This window comes from Lepus europaeus, chromosome 11 (assembly GCF_033115175.1).
Source record: "Lepus europaeus isolate LE1 chromosome 11, mLepTim1.pri, whole genome shotgun sequence".
NCBI classification, from domain to species: domain Eukaryota; kingdom Metazoa; phylum Chordata; class Mammalia; order Lagomorpha; family Leporidae; genus Lepus; species Lepus europaeus.
In genome coordinates, this window is record NC_084837.1 from 10,421,849 (window position 1) to 10,446,282 (window position 24,434).

General features: G+C 52.8%; 1 protein-coding gene across 2 annotated transcripts in view; it reads right to left on the reverse strand.

Annotated features, from left to right (window-relative positions):
• Window positions 1-24,434, reverse strand: part of PCSK6 (proprotein convertase subtilisin/kexin type 6) — a 171,816-nt gene that overhangs the window by 23,667 nt on the left and 123,715 nt on the right. Inside the window, exons 14-15 of one of the 2 annotated variants that reach the window (XM_062204975.1) lie at window positions 3,111-3,290; window positions 2,911-2,949 (exon numbers count right to left, since the gene is read on the reverse strand). In XM_062204975.1, coding sequence (XP_062060959.1) covers window positions 2,911-2,949; window positions 3,111-3,290 — 219 coding nt within the window. The remainder of the gene's footprint in view (window positions 1-2,910; window positions 2,950-3,110; window positions 3,291-24,434) is intronic. The other variant, XM_062204976.1, reaches the window with a different exon arrangement.

The following is a 24,434-nucleotide window of genomic DNA, read 5'->3' on the forward strand; positions in this document are numbered from 1 at the left end:
GTGGACCCCTTCAGCGCCTGGCGTGACCCCTCCTGCCTGCCGCTCGTGCTCCGTGTTCCAGACACGCCCGCTGCTTCCAAGCCCTTCCAGAAGCCGGGGCGCCCTCCCCAGCCTCCCAGCTCCCCCGTTTCTCTCATCTGGAGTCACCTCTCGTCTGTTTGAATCCTTGTCGGTGTCACCCGGGGTCACTTACAGGGGCAACCTCAGCAACTCGTGCTCCCTGGGCCACGGTTTTCAAGCCCCACCGAGCCTGGCCACGGGGCTCGGCCTCCCCACCAAGCGTGGCGAGGGCCTACAGTGGCCTCAGTGACGCAGTGACTTAAGGACGTCCATCCCTGTTCTCCTGCAGGACTTTCTCCCAAGGCTGAGGGAGGCAGCAGGCCGTCTGCTGGATACACTGGACACTTCCCTTCATGTAAGGGAGATCGGCCACAGGCTCCTCACTCAGCCCATGTGCGGGGGAGACAGGAGCTCCCTGCAGGCCACCATGTCCCAGCACCCAGAACTCACATGGCATGGGCCAGGCACGCAGGAAAAGGGCAGGTGCAGGAATCCTCACCCTACAAGGCAGAGTGTTTTCTAGAAGATCTGCACAAGGGGACGGTTCTGTGGAGGCCTGGAATGGGGTTTCCAGCCCTTGGTCTCTGGGATGTGGACTTCAACCCGTCAGTCATCCTGGGGAGCTCCTTGCGAGGCTGGGTCTACCCAGCAGCCAGGGCCACGGGACCCTGACACGCAGCCAGGCTGTGGCTGCACAGGCCACATGCGGAGGGTGCCAACAAAGCCTCGCAGCTCTGCACCTGAATGTCTGGAGATCAAGTCCCATCTCCCACGAAGCCCTGGATCCAATCCAGCGGGCAGGCCTCTGGCCCAGTCACCGCCTCTCTCCCAGGCATGCTCTGGCCCAGCTGTCACTCATTCTCGGGGCAGTGCATGTCAGTGGTGGTGTGGTTTGTACTTGCTATTACTTTCCCACTTCCCTCAACTCACGGGCAAGCTCCTTGAGGGCCGCTGACTCCCAGGACACAGGGCGGCCGACAGCAGGGCCTCCTGGGGAACTGCACCCGAAGTCCTTTGTGGAGTGAGTTGAGGGGGTTTTAGATACACAAACAGGCAAACAAGAGAAAGCAGTGGGAATTCTGGCCGGGCCGCATCACGCCGTGCCTAGGCCAAACTGAGGAGAGGCCAGGAGGAGGTGGTAGGTGGGCACCATCTTCGTCCACAGTCACTCCATCCGGGAAAGCACACTGGAACTCAACCTGACGCTGTTAGACCCAGTGTGGATGCAAGAGCTGGGCTGGCTGACTGCAGACAAGAAGCGCTGGCCGGAACAAGAGACCCCTGTCCTCACAATGCTGGCGCTGCCTCTGCTCCCACTCCTGGGAGTGACCCTGGCCTAGAATGCCTGATGCTGGCAGCTCCCTCAGGGTGGCTCCCTTCGCCAGGCGGCAGTTCAGCCGGGCCCTGGTGGCCCTGCAGCTGGGAGCCCCTCCCTCGCAGTACATGACCTGGCCGGCCGCTGTCCATTCCACTGTCCAGGCACACTCCCCGGCCCTCCCTCACTTCCTCTCGTTCTCGTCCCTCCTCTCCGCCCTCTTCCTTATGCTGTTTGCCCCCTCCCCGTGCCCCTGACCCACTGCTCCATGAGACTGCCCTCTGTGCCGGGGTGCAGGTGGAGTCTCTGCTGGCCTGGGCCCACGGCCCTCAATGTACCTTTGGCTCCTGGCAGCACTCTACGTCCTGGATGCCCCCGACCTTGCCTTGGCCTCTACGTGGCTGCTCCCACTCCTCCTCCCATGCCTCCCTCGCCATGGTTCTGGCTCCCTCTGTCTCTCTGAGAGGTGGGGTGCTCCCTGCTGTCACTCTCCTGCCCACCCCACTTGCTGCAGACTTCAAGGAGCTTCCCAAGAGCCTAGAGGGTGTCTCAGTCCCTTGGGGACCCCGTTGCTGCAGCCAGGCTGTGCTAGGCAGAGACCAGTTACACAGAGCCGCGGGACAGTGTCCTGGTGAGTTTCCAGTGTGCAATGCTAAAATCAGTAGCAGATTTTACAAAGAAAAACCCAGTCCTTTATTAATAATTACTGAATCTTGCCAAGGCTTATAAATCACGGGGGGAAACGCAGCAGATTAATCCATACATAATTCAATGCCCTGCGTTAAAGGAATGGTAGAAGAAATTTAAAATGGAATTGACCATAATTTATGCTTGATATGTATTGGTAGATTTGTCTGTTATTATTTTTTTCGGAAGATACTAGACAACTCAAAGCATCAGTTTTCTTAGCAAGCACTCATCATTTATCAAGAAGCCGGAACACTCCGCAAAGGAGAACACGTCCAACTAGAAACATCCAGTGTGGCACAAAGTGCTACAGGACGGCTCAGAGAGAAGGGAGCAGTTTCTGACCAAAAATGCTAATGAAAACCGTGCCTGGCTCTGTGGCCGGCAGTGTCCAGCGCTGCTGCTGGGCTCTGTGGCTACTGAGTGCGTTAGTGCAGGAAGCCGGTGGCCCAGCGCCAGGGGCCGCTCTGGCAAGGGGACGGTGGGAGGAGGATGTGCACGTGGCGTTTCTGCCAGCGTCAGCATCTACTGCCATCAGCTCCTTGGTGCCAGCCCTCAGGCAGGTCGGCTCTCTCCTGCCAGCTCCCTTCCTGGCTGTGCTCACAGAGCCTAACCCTCCAGGGCTCTCACTAGTGACCTTGTCCCTCTCGGGTTCTGGTCGTGGAGAAGGTTTGGACTTGGGAGAGTCAGGAGGCTGAGCCATGAGATGGGGCTCTTTGGGGGAAAAGAGGGTGCCCTGGAGGTGGCCAGTTAACCAGGGGGCAAGTCCAGTCCTGGCTGGGCAGACACAGGCTTGGACTCCCCACTGGGAAGACAGGAGGATACTTACTGGTCTGCAGCATACTTACTGGTCTGTAAAATATTAGGAGAGCCTTGGGTGGAAGGAGCTGTGTGAGTGCAAATTTACCATCATTATTACAACTTCCAAGCAAGAGGAGGCACAACCATACCCCCGCCTTCTGCCAGGAACAGCCCCACATCTGAAGGGCCAGAGAGGGAAACCAGAACTCCAGGAGGCTAGCCGTCTCCTCCCACTCCGGGCTGTCACCTGTGTAGTCCTCTTCATCCTCGGGGCCCTCCGCCTGCGACGGTGACACGGCAGCCTTGGGGGGCTCCAGCTCCGGCGCTGAGAGCTCCAGCATCCGTGAGCGGGACTGATGGGCGCTGAAGGTGTGGTACGGGTGCTCGGCTGTGCCGTACAAAATGAGGCTCCATTCTTTCAACTTCCCTGGAAGACACCAAACCCACACGTACCTGGAGGAGCTCCCCAACACGTGCAAAGACCTCTGCCACCCACAGAAAGAAGTGTCTTCCTCCCAGAGCAGGGTTCTGGTCCACTACCTTCACTTCCTGGTTACCTGTTCGCCAGGTGTGTGCCTACTGCCCAGGGCCATGGTGTTTTCCCCAGAAGTCTCCTTCCTGCAAGCTGGTGCTCCTGAAGTGCCCTACACTTCCTGTGTGCACCCCATCCCACAGTCACTCAATGCGATAACTAGGCCTCACCAAGGAGCCCTGCTGGGTGGCTCCTGCACCTTGGGCTCTACCTGTGCAGCCAGCCCAGGGCTGCTCAGACCCAGCTGTGCACAGAGGCTGGGTGCAGGGCCAACCTCCTTGCGAGCAGCAGGGTAAATGGCACACGTCAGGCTCTGAGGGGTGAGGACAGCACCTGGTGGAGAGCACCCAGTCTGTGCTGGAGGTGGCAGGGACCCCGCCCCACTGGCTGCCTCCATGTGGGAACAAAGCCCACGCAGCTAGGCCTCAGGATAAGCAGTGGGAATGCTGGCCCGTAGTTTCCAGATGAATTCTGGATGCCCCAGAACACTGAGGTGCATCTGAGCGCTGGCTCACTTGCAGGCCACTGCTCTGGGGTTCCCTTCCTTACGTAGCATCCTGGGCACTCAGCAAGGTGACTGTTTAGGAACCATTCCTGCGCAGACGGCACCACAGTCCTAGGACACAGTAACAGGACCCACGGCCGCCCAGCCTCGCAGGGTTTGTCTGCATTGGCATCGGCCCAACGTGATACACACTCACGCCCCACGCAGACCCCTCAGTGAGCCTGCAGGAATGACGGCTGCACCAGCTGGGGACGGGGTCTGTGTCGCTTCCTCGTTCTGTCATCGGGTGTCTTGGCACCAGGATGCTTTAGGCAAGAAAAGCGCTGCTCTGACCCTTTGCTAATGGGTGTGCTTTCACGGTCACTTCTCGCTCCCATACTAACGACTCCACACTTTGTCCTGAACTGCAAGCCATTCGCTTGCCTGAACACTGTTTCTGCATCATGGGCAGCTCTGCCCGGACAACTTCACGTTCTGCTCCAATTCTGGGCTCATCTGAGACTCCACATCCCAGAACAGAGGGCACCGGCTTGTCCATGTCCCACAAGCCTGTGGGCTCTCATCCCTAAGACCCAGAGTGGGCGGGATTCAGGCAGGACTGGCTCTGCATCTCCCAAGCCAGACTCTGCTGCTGCTGCAAAGGGTGCTGGACTTGACCCAGTTACACAACGCAGCACAGAGCACCACTGCTTTGCTTCACCTTCCCCCTCGCCGACGACCGTACCAGGTCCCCAAAGCCCGCAACCGTCCGGAAGTGTCTCCCAACGTTAATGTCCTCGAAACTCAAGCCCCAAAATCAAACGCTGATGGCACCTGGAGGCAGAGCCTTTGGGAAGGGATTAGGATTCGATGAGGTTACGGGGTGGGGCCCCCGTGACGGCACGAGGGGCTGTGAGTGGAGAGGCGAGACCCGAGCTCGCAGGCCCGCCCCTCTCACCTCGCGACGGCCCCGCCCTGCTGGGGTGCAGACTGGGGCTGTGCTTAGTGTCACAGCCTCCACCCCCAGGAGCCAAACTGCTCCTTACAAGTCACCCCCGGGCACCCTAAGTAAACTGCTCCTTACAAGTCACCCCCGGGCATCCCAAGTCGGGCCCTGTTTGCCACAGCCTCTCCTGGTAGACAAAGTCCTCCCTCAACGTGGGAGACACCTTCCTGGGCGGATGGCCTCCTAGCTTTCTTCCATGACACACGCAGTGCTCATGTCCCGAACACGCTTCCACACACAGCTTCTCTGGACATCTGACAATGGCAGGATGAGGAGTGCTTTGCAGGCACACGTGTGGAAGACACAGTCACTGGGGGGTGGGGGTGGGGGGGAGCCTTCTTCCAGCCCCAGCTCCTCAGGATCCAATTTCAGCTACATTTCAAAGCCACCACAGAATCTGGGCACTGGAAATACTGAGTGATGAACTGTGATTAAGGCGGGGGTATAATGACTGCAGGACAGGGACCAGAGGCTCCGCAAGCTGTCATTTGAGCTGAAATTTATTTCACCCCTGTGGAATGTCTCCGCGAACACCCACAAAGGCCTGGTCACTGGAATTATTTCTTATTTTTAGATACAGCATTGGGAGGACAAATAGCAGGCGCCACTCCAACCTCAGCGTCAGTGCTACGTCCTGCATGGAGGGACGTACAGAATTCCCACGAGGCGCACAGCAGGGTGGCCTTGGAAAGGACACGCTTGGCGGCTGCCTGGCAGAGAGAGACAAAAAGACAGAGAGACAGAGAAACGTCCACCTGTTGGTTCATTCCCCATATGCCCACAACAGCCAGGGCTGGATGAGGCTGAATTCAGGGGCCTGGAACTCCTCCTTCCAGGTCTTCCAGAGGCTCAAGCACTTGGGCCATCATCTGCTGCCTCACATGCACATTAGCATCAAGCTGGACTGGAAGCAGAGCAGCCAGGACCGGAACCAGCACTCCCATAGGGGATGTGGGCATCTCAAGTGATAGCATAACCTTTGGTGCCACAACATCCACCCTTGTTTTTTGTTTTGTTTTGCTTATTTATTTATTTGAAAGTGAAAGTGAAAGTGAAAGTGAGAGTGAGAGTGAGAGTGAGAGAGAGAGAGAGAGAGAGAAAGAGAGATCTTCCATCTGGTGGTTCACTTCCCAGCTTGCCACAATGGCCCGGGTTGGGCCAGACCAGGCTGAAGCCAGGAGCTGGGAGCTTCATCCAGGTCTCCCACATGGGTGTAGCAGGGGCCCAAGCCCTTGGGCCATCCTCAGCTGCTCTCTGAGGTGTATCAGCAGGGAGCAGCCAGGACACAAACTGGCACCCACATGGGATGCCAGTGTCACAAAGGCAATGGCTTTACTGGCTACACCACCGCACTGGCCCCTACCCTGGTTGTTTTTTTATTCCACAAGCATGTATTACTTACTCACATATATAAACTTAAAGATATTTGATTGGCTGGCGCTGCAGCTCACTAGCCTAATCCTCCGCCTGCAGTGCCAGTACTCTGGGTTCTAGCCTTGGTTGGGGCGCTGGATTCTGTCCCGGTTGCTCCTCTTCCAGTCCAGCTCTCTGCTGTGGCCTGGGAAGGCAGTGGAGGATGGCCCAAGTCCTTGGGCCCTGCACCTGCATGGGAAACCAGGAGGAAGTAGCTGGCTGGCTTCAGATCAGCACGGTGTGCTGGTCATAGCAGCCATTTGGGGGGTGAACCAACAGAAGGAAGACCTTTCCCTCTGTCTGTCTCTCTCTTTCACTAATTCTGCCTATCAAAAATAATAATAAATAAATAAATGAAAGAAAAAGAAGATATTTGATTTTGGATATCCATGAACAAAGTAGTTATGTAGTCAGAGAAAAAAAAAACTTTTTTTTTTTTTTTTTTTTTTTTTTTTTTTTTTTTTTTTACAGGCAGAGTGGACAGGGAGAGAGACAGAAAGAAAGGTCTTCCTTTTCTGTTGGTTCATCCTCCAATGGCCGGCACACTGCGCTGATTCGAAGGCAGGAGCCAGGTGCTTCTCCTGGTCTCCCATGGGGTACAGGGCCCAAGTACTTGGGCCATCCTCCACTGCACTCCCGGGCCATAGCAGAGAGCTGGCTTGGAAGAGGGGCAACCGGGACAGAATCCGGCGCCCCAACCGGGACTAGAACCCGGTGTGCCGGCGCCACTAGGCGGAAGCCTATTGAGCCGCAGCGCCGGCTTAGAAAAAAACTTTTAAAAGCAGTGGGATTCAGAGCTTTTGCTTGATGTTGCAGAATAAGTGATGTCCACGGATGGCTCAAATCCTGAAGCGTAAGAGAGAATGCAACAGAGGCTCTCCCCACAGCCCGGGGGCCCAGGTAGCTGTTTCTTGTGTGTTTTCCCACAGCTGTTTTGCTCTTATCCAAGGGCCCCTGTATTTTCTTTTCTTTCTTTCTTTCTTTTTTTTTTTGACAGGCAGAGTGGACAGTAAGAGAGAGACAGAGAGAAAGGTCTTCCTTTTCCGTTGATTCACCCCCAATGGCCACTATGACCGGCGCACCGCGCTGATCCGAAGCCAGGAGCCAGGTGCTTCCTCCTGGTCTCTCATGTGGGTGCAGGGCCCAAGCACTTGGGCCATCCTCCACTGCACTCCCGGGCCACAGAGAGCTGGGCTGGAAGAGGAGCAACCAGGACAGAATCCAGCACCCCGACCGAGACTAGAACCCGGTGTGCCAGTGCAGCAGGCGGAGGATTAGCCTATTGAGCTGCGGCGCCGGCCGCCCCTGGTGGTGGCTTTCTCCTGCTGCGGGGGAGATGGGCAGCACCTGTCACTTAAACACCCTCTCCTGCCGGGCACTCGGGGTGCTGCACGATTATGTTCTGCGACCACAAAAACCGCCGCCGTGGAACCTGCGCTGCAAACTCGGCCACACAAGGAAGGACTTGGTGACAGCCACAGAGCGAGGGCCGGGGCAGCATGTCGTGAATCCTGGCTCCACAGCCGACCTAGCTGTGACCCTTCAGTCTCTGCATCTATAAAGCAGGAGTAACAGTGCCAGCTAGCTCACCGAGCTGACGGGGAGACAGCACCAGCACAGCGCCGGGCACATGCGGGCTGCCCCCACCTGCATCCCATGGTCAGGTCCTTCCCACGCTCAAGCCTGCCCATCTACAGGCAGCCAGGACTGGGCTGGGACTGGCAACTCAGGCTAGTTTTGTATTTCTCCAATCCTGTGAGAAGCTAAGCATCATTCCATGTGAATTAGAGCTGGATGCCTTTCTAATGAAATGAAACATGACGCCATTTATAAACTTGGCGATTTACCAAAAGTAGTGGCTAGGAATAAGTAACGAGTTGCTAGAGATACTGAGAAGCACGCTTTCGCTGGTTCGTAGTAAGGGTGCTACGGCTGGGACGAGGAGGTGTTTTGTCCAAACCTGGCTTATATCTTTGCTCCTCACCACCTGCAAGATATTCAGGAGAACCTACAGGGGCAGGCCAGTGCTGAGGGGGAGGGTAGGCAGGTGCCGAGTTGGGGGAGGAGGTAGGCAGGTGCTAGACTGCCTGCCTTCGTGAAACACCTTCCAGTGAAGCCATCAATTTGAAATGAGACTCTGTTTTAAGTCACTCTTTCTCTAGTGATAAAGAAAAGAAACATTATTAAATGCTGGAACGTGCAAAGAAGAAAACGGAAGTCCTTCAGAGTTCCGTGGGTGGTTTCCCAGGCACGTGTGTCACCGTGCCCCGCCCCGAGTGTGAGGTCACACCCAGCGCATCGGAAGCGGCCTCCCTTTTCCAGCTCGTGTTTTCCCTGCCAGCATCAGACCGGCGGCGTCTGGCGCCTGCGCAGAGCTGCGTCTTTCTCACCCCGTGCGTTAGCTTTGGGGGGAAGAAGCTTCTGCCATGCAATAAGTGCTCAGTAAGTATTTGCTTAGCAAAAGAATTAGACCTTAAAACATCATTTTTTGGACAGGAAAATATTTCACACGAATGAAACTCTAGCTAACCAATGTCCTCTGACGGATTATGACAGAACACCTGTTTTGGTACCCTCTTCTTCTTTAATAATAATAAACTTGCCAGACACATCATTGGCTGCAGCCTGGACTGGTTTCCCCCACTAGATTTCCTGACTGAGGAACCACTGGTTAGTGAGGCACTGCCACGACTCTTCACACATCTGGCCAAGGGACCACACCCGGTCGCCCGATGCTAGGTTCCAAAATTGCAGGTCGCCTGGGAGAACGAGTGCCCCTCTAAGATCACACCTGTATTCAGCCCCAGCTAGCTGGTAACTTCAGGAAGCAGACGGAAGCCGGGCACAGGATGAGCTGCAGCGACTCCTTCTGTTGCCAAGCCAACAGGAGCCACCGGGCCCAGCATCTGGCACGCACGTGCCAGGCAGGCTCCCCAGGGCTTTCCCATCGGTCACTGCAGACTGTGAGGACAAGGCACACGGGTGGTGGACCAACGGCGAGAAGGAGAGCTGCGCCAGGCCGAGCAGGATTCACACCTGATTCCTGCCCAGGCTCGGCAGACTGAGAACGTGGGCCCTGCAGGCGCCGCACGCGCCAGAGAGGAGAATGCACTGTGTGCTCAGCAAGCCGGCCTGCGTCTGCCGTGACCAAAACCCAGCCAGCGCCGCGAACTCCTTCAGTGCCCAAGACGGTGCTTCCAAGATGCTGAACGTCAAATCCTTTGCCTTTCTTGTCATTAGATCCCCAAACCAGAGAAGAAAGAACCGCAATTCCACCTGCTTCAACATCCTGGGCCGGCACTGCCGGCACGCTGCCTGCAGATGTCAACAGCCTAGCCCTGGGGACCGCCACAGAGGATAATCCGCCATAATGCCATGGAGGCGGCATCATTCACTCGCTTCAATCCATACCACCCCTTGGTGAGTTAAGGTCCTAATGAACAAACAGGATTATTTCTGGTCTTCAAAGACAGACCACAAAGGAAGGTAAGACCAAGCATGAATTTGCCAACAGGAATGCACCAGCAACAATAAGGCTTTTCTCTGCCCAGCATTTTGAGCTAAGCCCTAAAAAGAGGGGAACTGACAGCCAGACGCCAATCTGGTGGGGGGGGGGGGGGCAAGGTTTTGCGAGATTAAGGACTCTGAGCTAGTGCTCTGGAATTCCTTGGCTTCCTTGTCCTTAGGAGAAGTTATTAACAATGAAGAATTCATTAATCCTTCCCTTCACCTCCCACCCTTAAAATATGCAGGAAGACACGGTTTAGTTGAAACACAGAAGAGAAAGGCAGGCCTAGGAAGGCAGGGTTAGCGCACATTTCAGGCCCACACTCCAGTGGCAGCTTTTCCCTGCTGAGCCCCAGGGACTTGGTCCTCTGAGGGCTGCATTCAAGTCACAAAGCTGAACACAGAGGTTGGGTGGAGGGAATGGGAAGTGAGTGCCTCCATCTATTTATAAAATAGACAGTCACACTGCAAAAGGGTGAATCATATCTCAATAAAGCGTTTACTAAAAATATTATTTATAAAATACACAAACTTTTATTCAATAAGTTTAACACATAATTAAAAACTCAGGGGAAGGCATCTGGTGCAAAGTGCGCCAACACTTGAGATGCCCGCATCCCACACTGGAATGCCTGGTTTGAGTCCCAGCTACTCCGTGCTTCTGATCCAGGGTCTTGCTACAGCACCTGGGAGGCACTGGATGATGGCTCAAGTATTTGGGTTCCTGCCACCCACGCGGGAGACCCAGATGGAGTTCTTGGCTCCTAACTTAGCCCGGCCCAGCCCTGGCTGTTGCAGGCATTTGGGGAGTGAACCAGCAGATGGAAGCTCTCTGTCACTGTTTCTCAAATCATCTTTTTTTTAATGCACTGAGTTCACATCATGGCAAGCGACAGGGAGGAAGGTGAAGGAGATGCAGGAGCCGGCCTGGAAACCAGGACAAAGCAGAGGGCACAGGTGCACACGTGTGGGGTACAGATGCCCTGCACCCTCGAGCAGATGCAGGAGAGACATGGAGAGTTGTCTCTGTGCTCTGTCAAGTGCCAGGAATAGGATCTAAGAACCCTTAGCTCCAACTGTTATTTTGGTGAGACACAGAAACAACTCTAGTGGCCTTGCCTATCCTCAAGGGATGTGTTCTAAGACCCCAATGTTAATAAAATCAATATGAATTTTTTTCTTCTTTGTAACTTGATGGACAGTTTTTTGTTACCATAGGTCTTAGAAAACTCAGAATACAACTTTTGTTCTCTTAGGAAGATCTTTCACCCTTTCACTTAAAGAAAGCACTTGTATGGCTTCTCTTCGCCATGTCCGGATCACCAGGGACACCACCCTTTGCTCTGGAGCCACTGTTACATGAAATGGGGGTTCCTCAAGAGCATAAACACCGTGTTGTGGTGGAGGCCACCAAGTGGCTGAGGGCAGCTGGTGCGTTCAGTTCAGATCTGCTGGACCAAGAGAGGCGCGTGTGCTGGGAAGCGCGGAGTGAGACTGCACCCGCTGCTCACGATGCGGTGCCACTGAGCGCCTACGTCATTGTCTACAGGACTTTCCCTGTGACATCTGCAGACGGAGGCTCACCGGGTAACCCAAACCGCAGACCCTGTGGACAGTCAGTAAAGCGCGATCACTTTGCCAGGACAACAGTGCACAACACTAAGCTCGTCGGTAAGGTTAGACAGGAAACACCAGACAGCGCCTTTTCAGATTCTTCAAATAAAGAGCATTCTCAACAGCCAAACGCCACAGCACGGTGGGTAACAAAGAGCAGTCCTCCGCCTCACGCTGCCTCAGAGCTGCCCAAGCCTTCTAGAACACTGGGAGCTGACCTGCCCAGCGTTTCCCACTGCACCGACAAACACGCTCACAGCCACGTCTAGTTTCTCAATTGCAGGCATCGCCAGTGCCTTCTCTTACACCAGGGCTGGGGACCGTCCAGCCAATGGGCCATGGGAGACCTGCAGAACCACGTGGTGGCCCTGTCAAGGTGACCACGGGCTGTGTACGCCCTGTGAATGATTCCTCGATATCCAAAAAGGCCTGGGCAGAAGAGGTTCCCCAGCACCGGGGAACGGGGTTCTCAGACCACCGCACCTGAACATCTTCCCGCACCGCAGGTCTTCACCACAGTTCCCACTGGGCCAGTGCTCAGCATTTCCGTCCACCCTTATTCATTATCTGGGCAATTTCCTCAACTTTATCCTCTAAATTGTCTGTAGGATTTAAATTTTTTTTAGCTCATATTAAAATTTTAAAGCATTTACCTGGCTCTCCCAATGTCCAATTTTTTTTTTTTTTTTTTTTAGAAAAGGCTTATTTATTTATTTGAAAGAAAGAGCGCCAGACACAGAAAGGGAGAGACAGGCAAAGATCTTCCACGAGCTGGTTGACTGCACAAACCAGGGCTGGGCCAAGCCCAAGTCAGGAGCTTGGAACCCCATCAGGGTCTCCCCCAGGGGTGGCAGCAGCCCAGGGACTTGGCCTGTCCTCCACTGCTTTCCCAGGTGCACTAGCAGGGCGCTGGATCAGACGCGGAGCAGCCGGGACTTGAACCAGCATTCCGACACGGGATGCCAGCGCTACAACGGCAGCGTAACCCGCTGTGCTGCTTTCTAACAGGCAGCGCCCTGTTCCGCTCTCAGAGGAAGCGCTTCCTCTTCCTGGAGGCCCCCAGCTTTCTCTGGCTGACAAACTGCCCCTTTTGCCTCCGAGTTTATTCTGCACTGTGCTCGATTCGCACTGACACTCGGACACACTTGAATGTCTGGCGATTCTTGAGGAGGGAGGTACTAAGGAGCTTTGGCTTCGGGTTCTGTGTATTCCTGGAATAGGAGTGCGTTTTTGTGTTTCTTTCTTTCACACCAGCAAGTTCAATAGCTGACACAGGTAAGGTGATATTTCAGTGCACCAGGGGTCCCAATACAAATGATAGTTACATAAATGTAAAGTGCTTCCCATCTGAAACAAGAGGTCAGAAGAAAATGCAGTATCTTTGAAGTGCTGAAATTTTAAAAAATATTGCCAGCCCAGAATTCTATATCCAGTGAAAATACCATTCAAAAATGGTTGAAATTAGGACATTTTCAAATAAATCAAGGCTGAGCAAATTTGCCACCAGCAGGTGAGCATGACAAGAACTGGTCAGAGAAGTTCTTCAGATGGAGGGAAAATGATACGGGATAAAGATTCAGATCTACAGAGGAGGAAAAAGAGCGCTAGGAAGATAAATGCGTAGATAACACAGAGGCGTGGTGTTTGCTCTTTGCTCAGTTTGCTTAAGGGACAAAATACTGCTTACAGCAAGAGATACTATCCCTGTAGCACTGAGTTAATAAGTAGACGGACGAAAACACACACCACCACCACAGCACCAAGCAAGGAGGGAGGGGGGAGGGAGACCGGAGACCAGAGTCACCCTATTACTAGTCTCTCACCTTTGTCAAGTGTGAAATCACTACAATGACTTCTCAGTAAACTGTACTCGATTAAGGATGCCTACTGAAATTCCTGCACCAACCAAAGTATGGATAAAAAGGCAAAAGAGGAAATAAAATGGAATACTAAAAAATATTTAATTAACCCAGGGCCGGCATTGTGGCGCAGCGGGTTAACGCCCTGGCCTGAAGCGCTGGCATCCCATATGGGCACCAGTTCAAGACCTGGCTATTCCACTTCCAATCCAGCTCTCTGCTATGGCCTGGGAAAGCAGTAGAGGATGGCCCAAGTTCTTGGGCCCCTGCACCCACATGGGAGACCTGGAAGAAGCTCCTGGCTCCTGGCTTCGGATCGGCGCAGCTCTGGCCGTTGCAGCCACCTGGGGAGTGAACCAGGGGATGGAAGACCTCTCTCTCTCTCTCTCTGCCTGTCCTCTCTCTGTGTAACTCTGACTTTCAAATAAATAAATAAATCTTTAACAAAATATTTAATTAACCCAAATAAGTCAGGGAAAGAGGAACAGAGTATATTATCTTTCTCGTAACAATGTTGGATTGAGTTTGTTGACACTGGACTCAAGAGTTTTCTTAGTTATGTTCTTGAGCGAGATGTTGCAAATTCTCCATTCTCAGAGCGCGTTGTTGGGATTTGGTCCTAGGGACGTACTGGCTTCACTGGACCAGCTGGGACTGTGTCTCTCTCTGTTGTCCAGAACGGTCTATGCAGCATCGCCACTACTTCATCCACTTGAGAGCTTAGCATCTGCCAGTGAATCTACCTGGCTCCGAATCTTCTTTTAAATTATAGAACCAATTTCATTAATAGGACCATTATAATTTTTATTTCAACTACATCAATTTTAAATAGTTACATTTCTTTTTCTTGGAATTTGTTGATCAAGATTTCAGATTTTTTTTTTTTAATTTGAGAGGTAGAGTCACAGAGAAAGGGAGAAACAGAGAGAAAAGTCTTCCATTTGTTGGTTCACTCCCCAAGTGGCCACTACAGCAGAGCTGGGCCAATCCAAAGCTAGGAGCTTCCTCTGAGTCTCTCACGTGGGTGCAGGGACCCAAGCACTTAGAGCCCCTTCCACTGCTTTCCCAGGCCATTAGCAGGGAGCTGGATTGGAAGAGGAGCAGCCGGGACAAGAACCAGCACCCACATGGGACGTCAGTGCTGTAGGCAGAAGCTTAGCCTACTACACCACAGTGCCAGCCCCTACTGCTTTTGTTTTTGTTTCAAAGTTGTTTATAGTAGCTGCACAATAATTTTAACATTTACAGGATCTATACTAATATTCCCCATCTCATTTCTGGAATCATATAGTGCTCTTAGTTTTTCCCTTAATTGGTCTTCCTAGAGGTTTATCAGTTTTATTTGTTTCTTCAAAAAAAAAATCAACTTTGCAGATGTTTTTCTATATACTTGTATGTTTATTTTCTATTTCATTACCTTCTGCTATCTTAAAAATTCTTCTTCCTGCATTCTTTGGGTTTATTTGTTGGTCTTTTTACAACATTGTAAGTTGGATGCTTGGGGCACTAAGCTTCAGTCTTCCCTCTTTTCTAGTATGTGCAGTGAGGGTCATGAAGTTTCTCTCTCACCACGACTTTAGTTGTATTCTCTTTGCTTAGACATGTAATATTTCCATTGTCATCCAGGTCAAAATATTTTCTAATGTGAATTATGATTTTCTTCCTTTGATTCATGAGTGACATAGAATGCTTTCCAATTTTCAAATACTTTCAAAGTAAAAGGGAGGCAAAGAGACCGACCATAACATTAATGCAAATTGGGTTAAAAATGGAATTTTTGGACCACCACAGGCATGGGGGCTGTCTGGCAACTACCGGGTTCCTCCCCACTGTTTCCATGGGAGCGGGAATGGCACTCTGTCCATGATCGCATTTTCTAGAAATGAAGAGTTCAGTGGCAAACATTAAAGTCTGCCCAGAAGGCTTGTCCTCTAAACCTGTCTTCCTTCCCAGCATCAGCCACAAGATGGATTGAGCCATTGGGTGCACACTGCAAAGTTTCAGCTCTGATCTTGGAAATGAAGATTAGCTCAGAACAGATGTCAATAAAACAGAGGTCCATAAAGCCTGCAGTAAAATGAGAACAGCTATGCTCCTAGGAAAAAGACATGAAGGAGTCACTGAAATCATGGACCACTTTATGAGGGGAAAAAGGGGATAAACAGTCACACAGGAGAGGCCAATTTCTGCCCCTTTTATCTGATTATTAAACATTTTGCTGAGTACACATAGCTGAAAATAGAGCTGATTAAAGTCATACGAGCTCTTGATTTTCAACAAGGCTCACGCTTGCGTGCACGTTCATTTACACAGTCCTTCAACAACTACTGATTAAGCAGGTGCTAAGCTCTGGGCTCTGGGGAGAGAGGGACAAGAGACCCAGCCCGACCTGCACAGGTGACACAGAAGCACACGGCCTCGCTCTCCATAGGATGCCTTTCATCAGCTATCCCCCTGCAGTGCCTCACAGGGGTCAGCGAAGCTCGCGCTCGGCTTCCCAGGAAGCAGAGTCTGCAGCCAGGCTCCCAGATGGGGGCTTTCCTGGGAGTGCAATCCCAGGGCAACAGGCAGAGCCGGGCTGGGCAAGGGAGGGAAGCGCAGAGGCCGTGAGAAGGTGTGTGTTCCTCACTGGACCCAGCTTCATCCAAGACAGGTGACGTCCTCCAAATGGCCCTGCGGTGCCATCACACCTCAGAGTGGCTGCTGGGAGTCTGGCTCCTGCCTCTTGCTGGGCTAACCTGGGTTATGTCACCTGCCCCCTCCAAGGAGCTATGCACCAGGGAAGACGGGTGCCAAGGCTCACCTGGGAGTGAGGAGAAAAGCCATAGACAGACCCCGTAGAGCCACTGCAGGTCCTACCTGGGAGGGGGAGGGCAGCCATGTCAGAGCCCAGCCTTCACCTGCAGGAGGCCAGGGGAGGAGAGAAGCAGCACGGCCAGGGCTCGCCAGGGGGCAGGAGGCAAGGCCCGGGTCCAGCGTGGCACTTATGGACTGGTCAGTCATGGGTGCTGCAAGGGATGAAGCACGACTGTCGCCAGGTCTGAAAAGAACCCGCTTCCCCTTCCACAGGATTGCACGCGAGCGGGCGCGGCGCTGTCCGGAGACGCAGAACTGCAGGATGCAGTACTTAACCGACATGTGGACTGGATGCCACGGAAACTGCTGTCAAGAAACGGTTACTGCAGTTTGGGGCGTGGGAAAAGACAGGGACTGTGCACGTAGACTCTCCTGCACCTGAACCTCACGCAGGCCCGGGGTAGTGGATTGCACCATCTCCACCCAGTACACAAAGAAAGGGAGGCTGGGAGAGAGGTGACCAGACCAGAAGACGCCGCGGGATCACCGCAAACAGGCTCTCAAGGCCCAAACCCAGGGCAGCGACTCCCGTGCACGTCACAGCCTGGTTTCCCGTCCGCCAGCCTCCTGCTGGCTCATTCAAGCTGACCGGAACGTGGGTCAGGCTTGGTCTTCATGGCTTCTCTGTGCCGCCCCAGTTTGCTCGGCAAGTTCTGGCAAAAGCCTAACAGTTCTGACCAGGCCTCTTTGATCTCGCCCCTGCTTCGACTTTCAGGTTCGTGGGAAGGAGAGAACCAAAAACGCGACGCCACGGAGGTGAAGAGGTGGAGTCGGGTGTACCGGGCTGGGCTCCAAGGAAAGCCAAGATGTGTGGGAACCTCTTTAATGGCTCTGACGCTGGGGAGTGTGCCCGGTGCACAGGCACTGAGCAGCCAATGCAATCTGCGGCTTGCTATCTCCTTGCGGCGGTTTCGGAACAAAGCCATTGGTTAGCAAGGTTTTGTTTGGCTTGCCTGGAAAAAGCATGGCGTAAGAAGACAGGACTCAGAGAAACGCACCTGCCGAGTTCAAGACTGGGAAGAGTTTTCCCCTGGGCCAGCTGGCAGGAAGGCAACACAGCCGCCTTCCACGCACACCCCCGGACTGCGCCATGCCAAATTGCTGGGTTCTCCAGAAGTCACTGCCAGTTTCAGCTTCCTCAAAGGGCATCGCTGGGCTAGAACTTTCCCACAGGGGAAACAGACCAGGCCTTAAGGGCTGTGGGAAAGCCTGTCCTTGTAGCGGGCAGGCAGGAAGAGGGGACACACGGGGACTGAAGCTTCCGTGACCACCTAGGACAGGTCACGCTGGAAATGGTTCCCTCGGCGAGGTGCTCACAGCATGCTTAGGAGGGAGTGACCCGTCCTCACAAGACCTGTCAGACAGGAAGCAGTGCGGCCGGCGTGGTGATCCTGTTTGTTTTGGGGTCCCCAGGGCTTCTGTCTGTAGGCTTGCTCCCAGGATACCCACGGTCCTGAATCTTCATTTCTGTTTTCTCTAATTAGCACAAAGGTAGCTAACTTTCGCTTGCTGGCTTTTGTATTTCTTCATCAACTGTCCTTGCAGGTGCTGTAGTAACATGTATACTCACTGTACAGTAAGGTCACAACGCAGCACAAAGCTCTGTTGGCAGGCATCTGACACGGGGAGAAATGCCGGCAATGAAGAAGCTGTGTGCCCCTGGACGAGATTTTTAATACCAACTGCTGCTTTAATTGCTTCCCTTGACTCTGGCATATTGAGAATTCAAACGATGACTATTCATTGACAAGCAAGATTTAGTAAGGAAAATAGCTTAATTTTTTTTTTTTTTTTATTTTTGACAGGCAGAGTGGACAGTGAGAGGGACAGAGAGAAAGCTCTTCCTTTGCTTTTGGTTCACCCCCCAATGGCTGCTGCGGCCAGCGCACCACACTGATCCAAAGGCAGGAGCCAGGTGCTTCTCCTGGTCTCCCATGGGGTGCAGGGCCCAAGCACTTGGGCCATCCTCCAACGCACTCCCGGGCCACAGCAGAGAGCTGGACTGGAAGAAGAGCAGCTGGGACAGAATCCAGTGCCCCGACCAGGACTAGAACCTGGTGTGCCAGTGCCGCAGGCGGAGGATTAGCCTATTGAGTCGCGGCGCCGGCCAGCTTGATTTATTAAAGAAGCAGTTAAACCCACCGCAATGAGACCTCCACTCCTCTGAGTGGGCCCTGAAAAGAAACTAACCAATGAGAGGAGAGCACCTGGTCCTGGGTGGGGATCAAGGATAAGGAGGAGTCGGAGGCTGAGCTCCACCACACCCTGAAAGGCCCCCATAGGACACTGCTCCCGAAAGCCCGTCCAATCCCTGTGCACGTCTCATTCTGCACGACTGTGCTGGGGCTGGCTCAGTCACACGTAAAAGAACCGAGTTTTGACATTTTCAGGAACTCTGTGAACTCGAAGTTCAATACAATACTTACTTAAAATTAAATAATATAAGCTCAGAATTAAGCATGTTATATTGAAAACAAAGGTAACAAGTACATTAAAAAAAAAAAAAAAAAAAAAGCCTGTCCTGGGGCCGGCACTGTGGTGTAGCAGGTAAAGCTGCCGTCTGCAGTGCTGGCATCCCATATGGGAGTCCTGGCTGCTCCATTTCCGAATCAGCTCTCTGTTTTGGCCTGGGAAAGCTGAAGATGGCCCAAGTCCTTGGGCCCCTGCACCCACGTGGGAGACCCGGAAGAAGCTCCTGGCTTCAGATCTGCACAGCTCTGGCTGTTGCAGCCAATTGAGGAGTGAACCAGCAGATGGAAGACCTCTCTCTCTCTGCCTATCCTTCTCTCTCTGTGTAACTCTCAAATAAATAAATAAATCTTTAAATTAAAAAAAAAAAAAAAAAAAAACCCTGTCCTTGCTCCTTTAGGAGTTGCTGCCGTTGTCTGTGCTTCAGGGACTGGCGAGCACCCACCCTGTCTATGCAGTGGAAGTGCTATCTACGGTGGCTACCAGGTACTTCTCTGCAACTCTGCTTTCAGTGAGGTCATGCTGGAAACTCATATTAAAATAACTACGTGGGAAGTCACTACACTGAGGCGTCTCTAACACCCAGTTTCCCTATACAAGCAAATCAAAACCGAATTCAGACTCATTGCCTGTAAGTGGTTAATGTAAGAGAAAACAAAACGTGAGTACAATAAATCACAGGCAGTCAATTGGGCATTAATTTTATTGTCTTAAACTTCCTTCCAAGATAGTTGAACTAAGGCAACTGCCCAAACTTTAACCAAATGACGGCTTTACTATCCTGTAAAAGCTTTTCCTTCTAGCTCCAGCGTTGAGATGCCGTGGTTTGGCGCTGCCCAATTCATGAACAGCTGTTTGCTGAAATAAATTTTAAATTTTAACGTGCCTTATTTATGTTTTCACACTTGGAATCAGCCACGCTGGGACATCAACACACGGAAATCGACAAATGCCACAAATAAGGACTTGATTTATTGTTGATCTTCTGGACTTAGAAGGCCATGACGAACATGTTAACAGCGCAGATTAAACCTCACAGCATGTGGTATCTGCAGCCATGGTGTGTGAACAGCATGAAAAGCAGAGGAAGTGGTCTCCCTGCGTTGAAAACTCATGTCCAGTTCAGCAAAGAAGTTGCTCACATCTCTGGTGAACAAAGGAAGCTCCTTACACATCTTTGTTGTTTTTCTGACAAAAAATGTCAACCACTCTTTACCAGGGGTCAAGAATTGCAACTAGAGATTGGCTATGGGTACTAGAGTTTGGTAAAAGCCAGTGAGAGTATGAGAATCAATTGGCTATACATCTGTGAACTACTCAGGTTTGCCCGGAATATTCTAACCAGTTAAATTTATTTGAAAGGAAGAGACAGACATGGAGAAGGAGGGAGCTCTCATCTGCTGGTTCACTCCCCACATGCCCAACAGGCAGGGCCAGGTAGGGCCAAAGCCAGGGGCCCGGAACTCAATCCAGGGTGGTAGCGGTGGCAGGGACCCACGTACTGGAGCCATAACCTTCTGCCTCCCAGGGGGAGCGCAAGCAGGACGCTGGGATCAGGGGCAGAGCCAGGGCTCAAACCACGACACTCTGATGGAGGATGCCGGGATTTTAAGTGGCTTCTTAACTACTACACCAAATGCCTGCCCTTAAGGTATTTTATAAATATGTTTCTAATTTTAATTTTATGGTTTTTGCCATTTTTGTTTTGCCAAACAAAAGTTTCTAATTTTATGTGGGAGCATCTATCAAGATAATTACTTCCTTCCCCCGCGGCTGGCCAGTGGTCAATGGCTTCTGCGCCACACTTGCTTCTTCCCCACCAATCTGAAAGGCTGCACTCGGCGTTCACGGCCCATGCATGGGGCAGAAATGGAGAATTCAAGTAAGGACTGCTGTGTTGCCACATGCGGGCCTGAGAGAAGGCAGCCTGCTGGGCTAGAGTATGTACATACATACGCACATGCGTGCACACCATGGTACATGTGTGCACACAGTCACAAACACACACATCTGCACGTACATGTGTGTGCCACCCCACCCCACACTGCTGTGGTTAGTTCCCCCAAAGGCCCAGGTGTTAAAGTTTGTTTGCTGTTAATGGCATGAGAGGGTGGAACAGGACCCACCTGTGGTATCCGAGGTGGGGCCCTGGGAGGTGACTGGATTGGATCAGGCTGTCCTGGTGGGGTCCCCATGACCAAATCGTGGTGGATTTATAAGAGACATAGACAGACAGCCCTGTGCACTCTGTCCTGGGCTGCCTCAGGACTCTGCCAGCAAGACGGTCACCACCAGACGTCAGATGAGTGGACTGAGCACAAACAAGACACTCCTGCCTTCCTAAGCAGCTTGTCTCAAGTATTTCATAGCGGTGACGAAGAGCTAACGATGTACACACCCACACATACACACATGTACATATCCACGTATACACACGTGTACATATCCACACATACACACATACCCACACATACACATATGTACATATCCATGCATAAACACATGCACACACATCAACACGCGTACATATCCATGTATACACACGTGTACATATCCACACACATATCCACACATATACACATGTACACATCCACGTATAAACACATGTGTACATATCAACATGTGTGCATATCCATGTATACACACGTGTGTACATATCCACACATACACACATGTACATACCCACACATACACATGTACATATCTACGCATAAACACATGCGTACATATCAACACATGTACATATCCATGTATACACACATGTGTACACATCCACACACATATCCACACATACACACATGTACATACCCACATATAAACACACACGTACATATCCACACATACATGTACATATCCACATAGACACATGCATACATATCAACATGCATACATATCCATGTATACACACATGTGCACATATCCACAATAGACACATGTACATACCCACATATACTCACACATGCATAGCCAACACACATGTGTACATAGTCACACACGTGTACATATCCACACACACAAACATGTGTACATATCCACATATACACACACGCATACGGACCCGTCACACACATACACACATACACAGTGTAGGACCCTGCCTTACTCCTACACAAATTTCCGACTGACTTCCTGTGAGTGAGAAAGTCCAAATATAAAGAGGAAACTAGTTCTCCAGGCACACGGAGTGTTTTTCTCACACACACGTGGAGAATGAGGCCAACTTTCTCCCTCGCAGCTGACTCAGAGCAACTCCTCTTTACGCTATTCAATCGACTGTGCAGTCTCAGTCTCTCTGACAGACCTTCCTTCCGACCACCTCGCCAAACCTGGGGCTTTAGCAAACTTCATCAAGGGCATTCTCATACAAAATGGAAGAGCACACTGACTCCACATCCCCACCACACTGCCCTAACAACCGCCGCATTTTCCAATCTCGCGTCCTCTACCCCCTCTCCATCCTCCATCCCCACGCCCCTGGAGTATTTTAAGGCAAATCCAAGACACTACAGTGTGCAACCACCTCATTCCTTACCACCCGCTGTACTGATTTACAATAGAGAGAGAAGATTCCATCCATGCCTAAGGAAACACACAAGCACCAAACATCAGTCTAACCCAGTCTCGTTCCTTTGACAAATTTGCCCTCTTCCCTACAGTGCTGGGAGTCTGAGAAGCGGAGGGAGGCCAGACGCTTCAGCCCCAGGCCCGTCTGGTCCTGCAGCACGTGTCTGCAGACAAGTGAAGCTTCCTGCACTCGGTATCAAACTGGAACTCTCTGGGCATCCGGATGGGGACGCTCTGCTGTGCAGCCAAACTTCCCCGGGCACGCTCTGCAGGCGGGGACCTCAGCCCCACTGACTGCCCTGCTGCCCGGCCTTGCAGGCTCCGCGTGGCGACAGCTGCTGGGTGGGCTCGGCTCACCCTGCCCCACACCTGCACAAGGTCAGACTGCACACGCCTAGCCCTGGGCGTGCCCCTAGTGTCACAGACCCAGTGCTGAGCAGAGCTCCACAGAGGTGTGGAACGGATGAACAAAAAGCAACTGCACTCGCAGCAGCGATGCCGAGCGGGACCACACCTGCTTTCATCCCAGAATCAGCTCCCAGAGGAGAGTGAGCCTGGGAGCAGACACACCCTTCCCTTGGCCTAGGAACGGAGAGGGAGAGTGAATGACTAAGCTCTGCTCAGCTGTAGAGAATGGTTTTAAAACCAATTACGGAAGTCAAGTTCCAGTCCAATCTGACAGGTGCTGAGTATTACCGCAGCCCGCCTATCACTCAGCTCACTTAATTACTCAATAATCTCCAGGCCTTCTTTGGGACTTGCGAGCACTTTCACACAGCACACCATCAAACACAGGGGCTTTTCTTTTCCTTTTCTTCTAAGCACTTAAGTCGCAGAGATTTGAGCGAGACTGAAACGAATAGCACAGAATGAAGCCGCTCACGGCAGGCACAGGCTCTCGGCATCCTAGGACTGGCACTGCCCTTCTGTGCACAGTGCCTGTGTCTTCGGAACACAGAGGGGCCCTCACACTCACAGGCTGCCCTGACCACACGACCAGGAGGCCGGAGACCACGCCTGTTTCGGATCAGTGCTCACCTCGGGCCAGCTGGGCAGGCAATGCTGTCCAGGCCTGCATTTCTCCTGGGCTCCAGAATCCAGGCCCTGGAATCTGGCGTTATCCGGAGTCGCCATCTGCTGAGGTCTCAGTATGATTTGTCCCTCAAAGCCAGGCAGCAGTTTGGTCTCCCAAGTCTCCTGTCCATGGCATCAGGAGGGTGGTGTTCAGAGGCGGGGCCCTTGGCAAGCGATGAGATGTGGTCATTAGGGTGGAGCCCCCAGGATAGAACCGTGGTGGCTTCGTAGTGAGCGGGGGCAACCACACAGACAGACATGCGCTCCGCCCCCTGCGGTGGGATGCAGGGCACTGTCATGGCTCTGCCAGGAGCAAGGTGGCCTGCACCCCACGAGGCTCCAAGACCTTGACCCAGGGCACCATGAGCCCAAAAGGGCCTCTCGGTGAGTTTGCTGCCTCTGCTGACCATCTGCAGCGATGCAGAGTCGAGTGACCCTTCCCAGCCTGGGTGCCCAGCAGGCACCCCAGGGCTGCCCTGGCCATTTCACAGCCTGCCCTTCCCTCAGCATCACCACACCCCGCCCCCCGGTAGAACAATGTGCACTTGGAGCTCAGGTCCCCTCTTGGCCCAAAGGCCAGTTATAGACCCCTGCAGGAAGCTGTCTCACCTGCCCAGCGTGGCCTCTCAGGGTGCTCTCGGCCACTCGGTCACTGGCTGACCAGTGACTGCACCGGGACTCAGGACTCTGCAACAGTGCAGCCAGCACCTCAGTGGGCTCAGGGTGGGCGCCCAGTACTTGGTCCTTAGAGCACCTTTCCCCCAAAGCATCCTGAGTCTCACCCGCTCCGTGACATTTCCTGGCGCCATGGCCATTTCCAGAGTGCAGGCTCCCCTCCAATGTCTCAATGTCCCCTGCCCTGGATAGCCCTGTCCTCCAGGCTGCCTCGGCCAGAAGCCCTGCCCCGGTCTGCAGTGAGGAAGGCCCCGGCGCATCTGGGCCCAGACCTGGCCCTGGAGGGAGCCAGCAGGGCCGGGTCACACTGCCTCTCTGCCCTGGGGGCAGGTGTGGACACTTGCTGCCTCAGGAGTGACCCCGCTGTGGTCCATCCCACTGCCTGATGAGCAAACCCCTTGGTGATAAGGCTGAAGGGGGCAGGTGAGGAGGAGGTGATGGGTGGGGGTTGGCTGACACTTTGTTTTACAAAAACCAAAGGTGATGGCCGCATCCCATAGAGATGCTGGTTTGTGTCC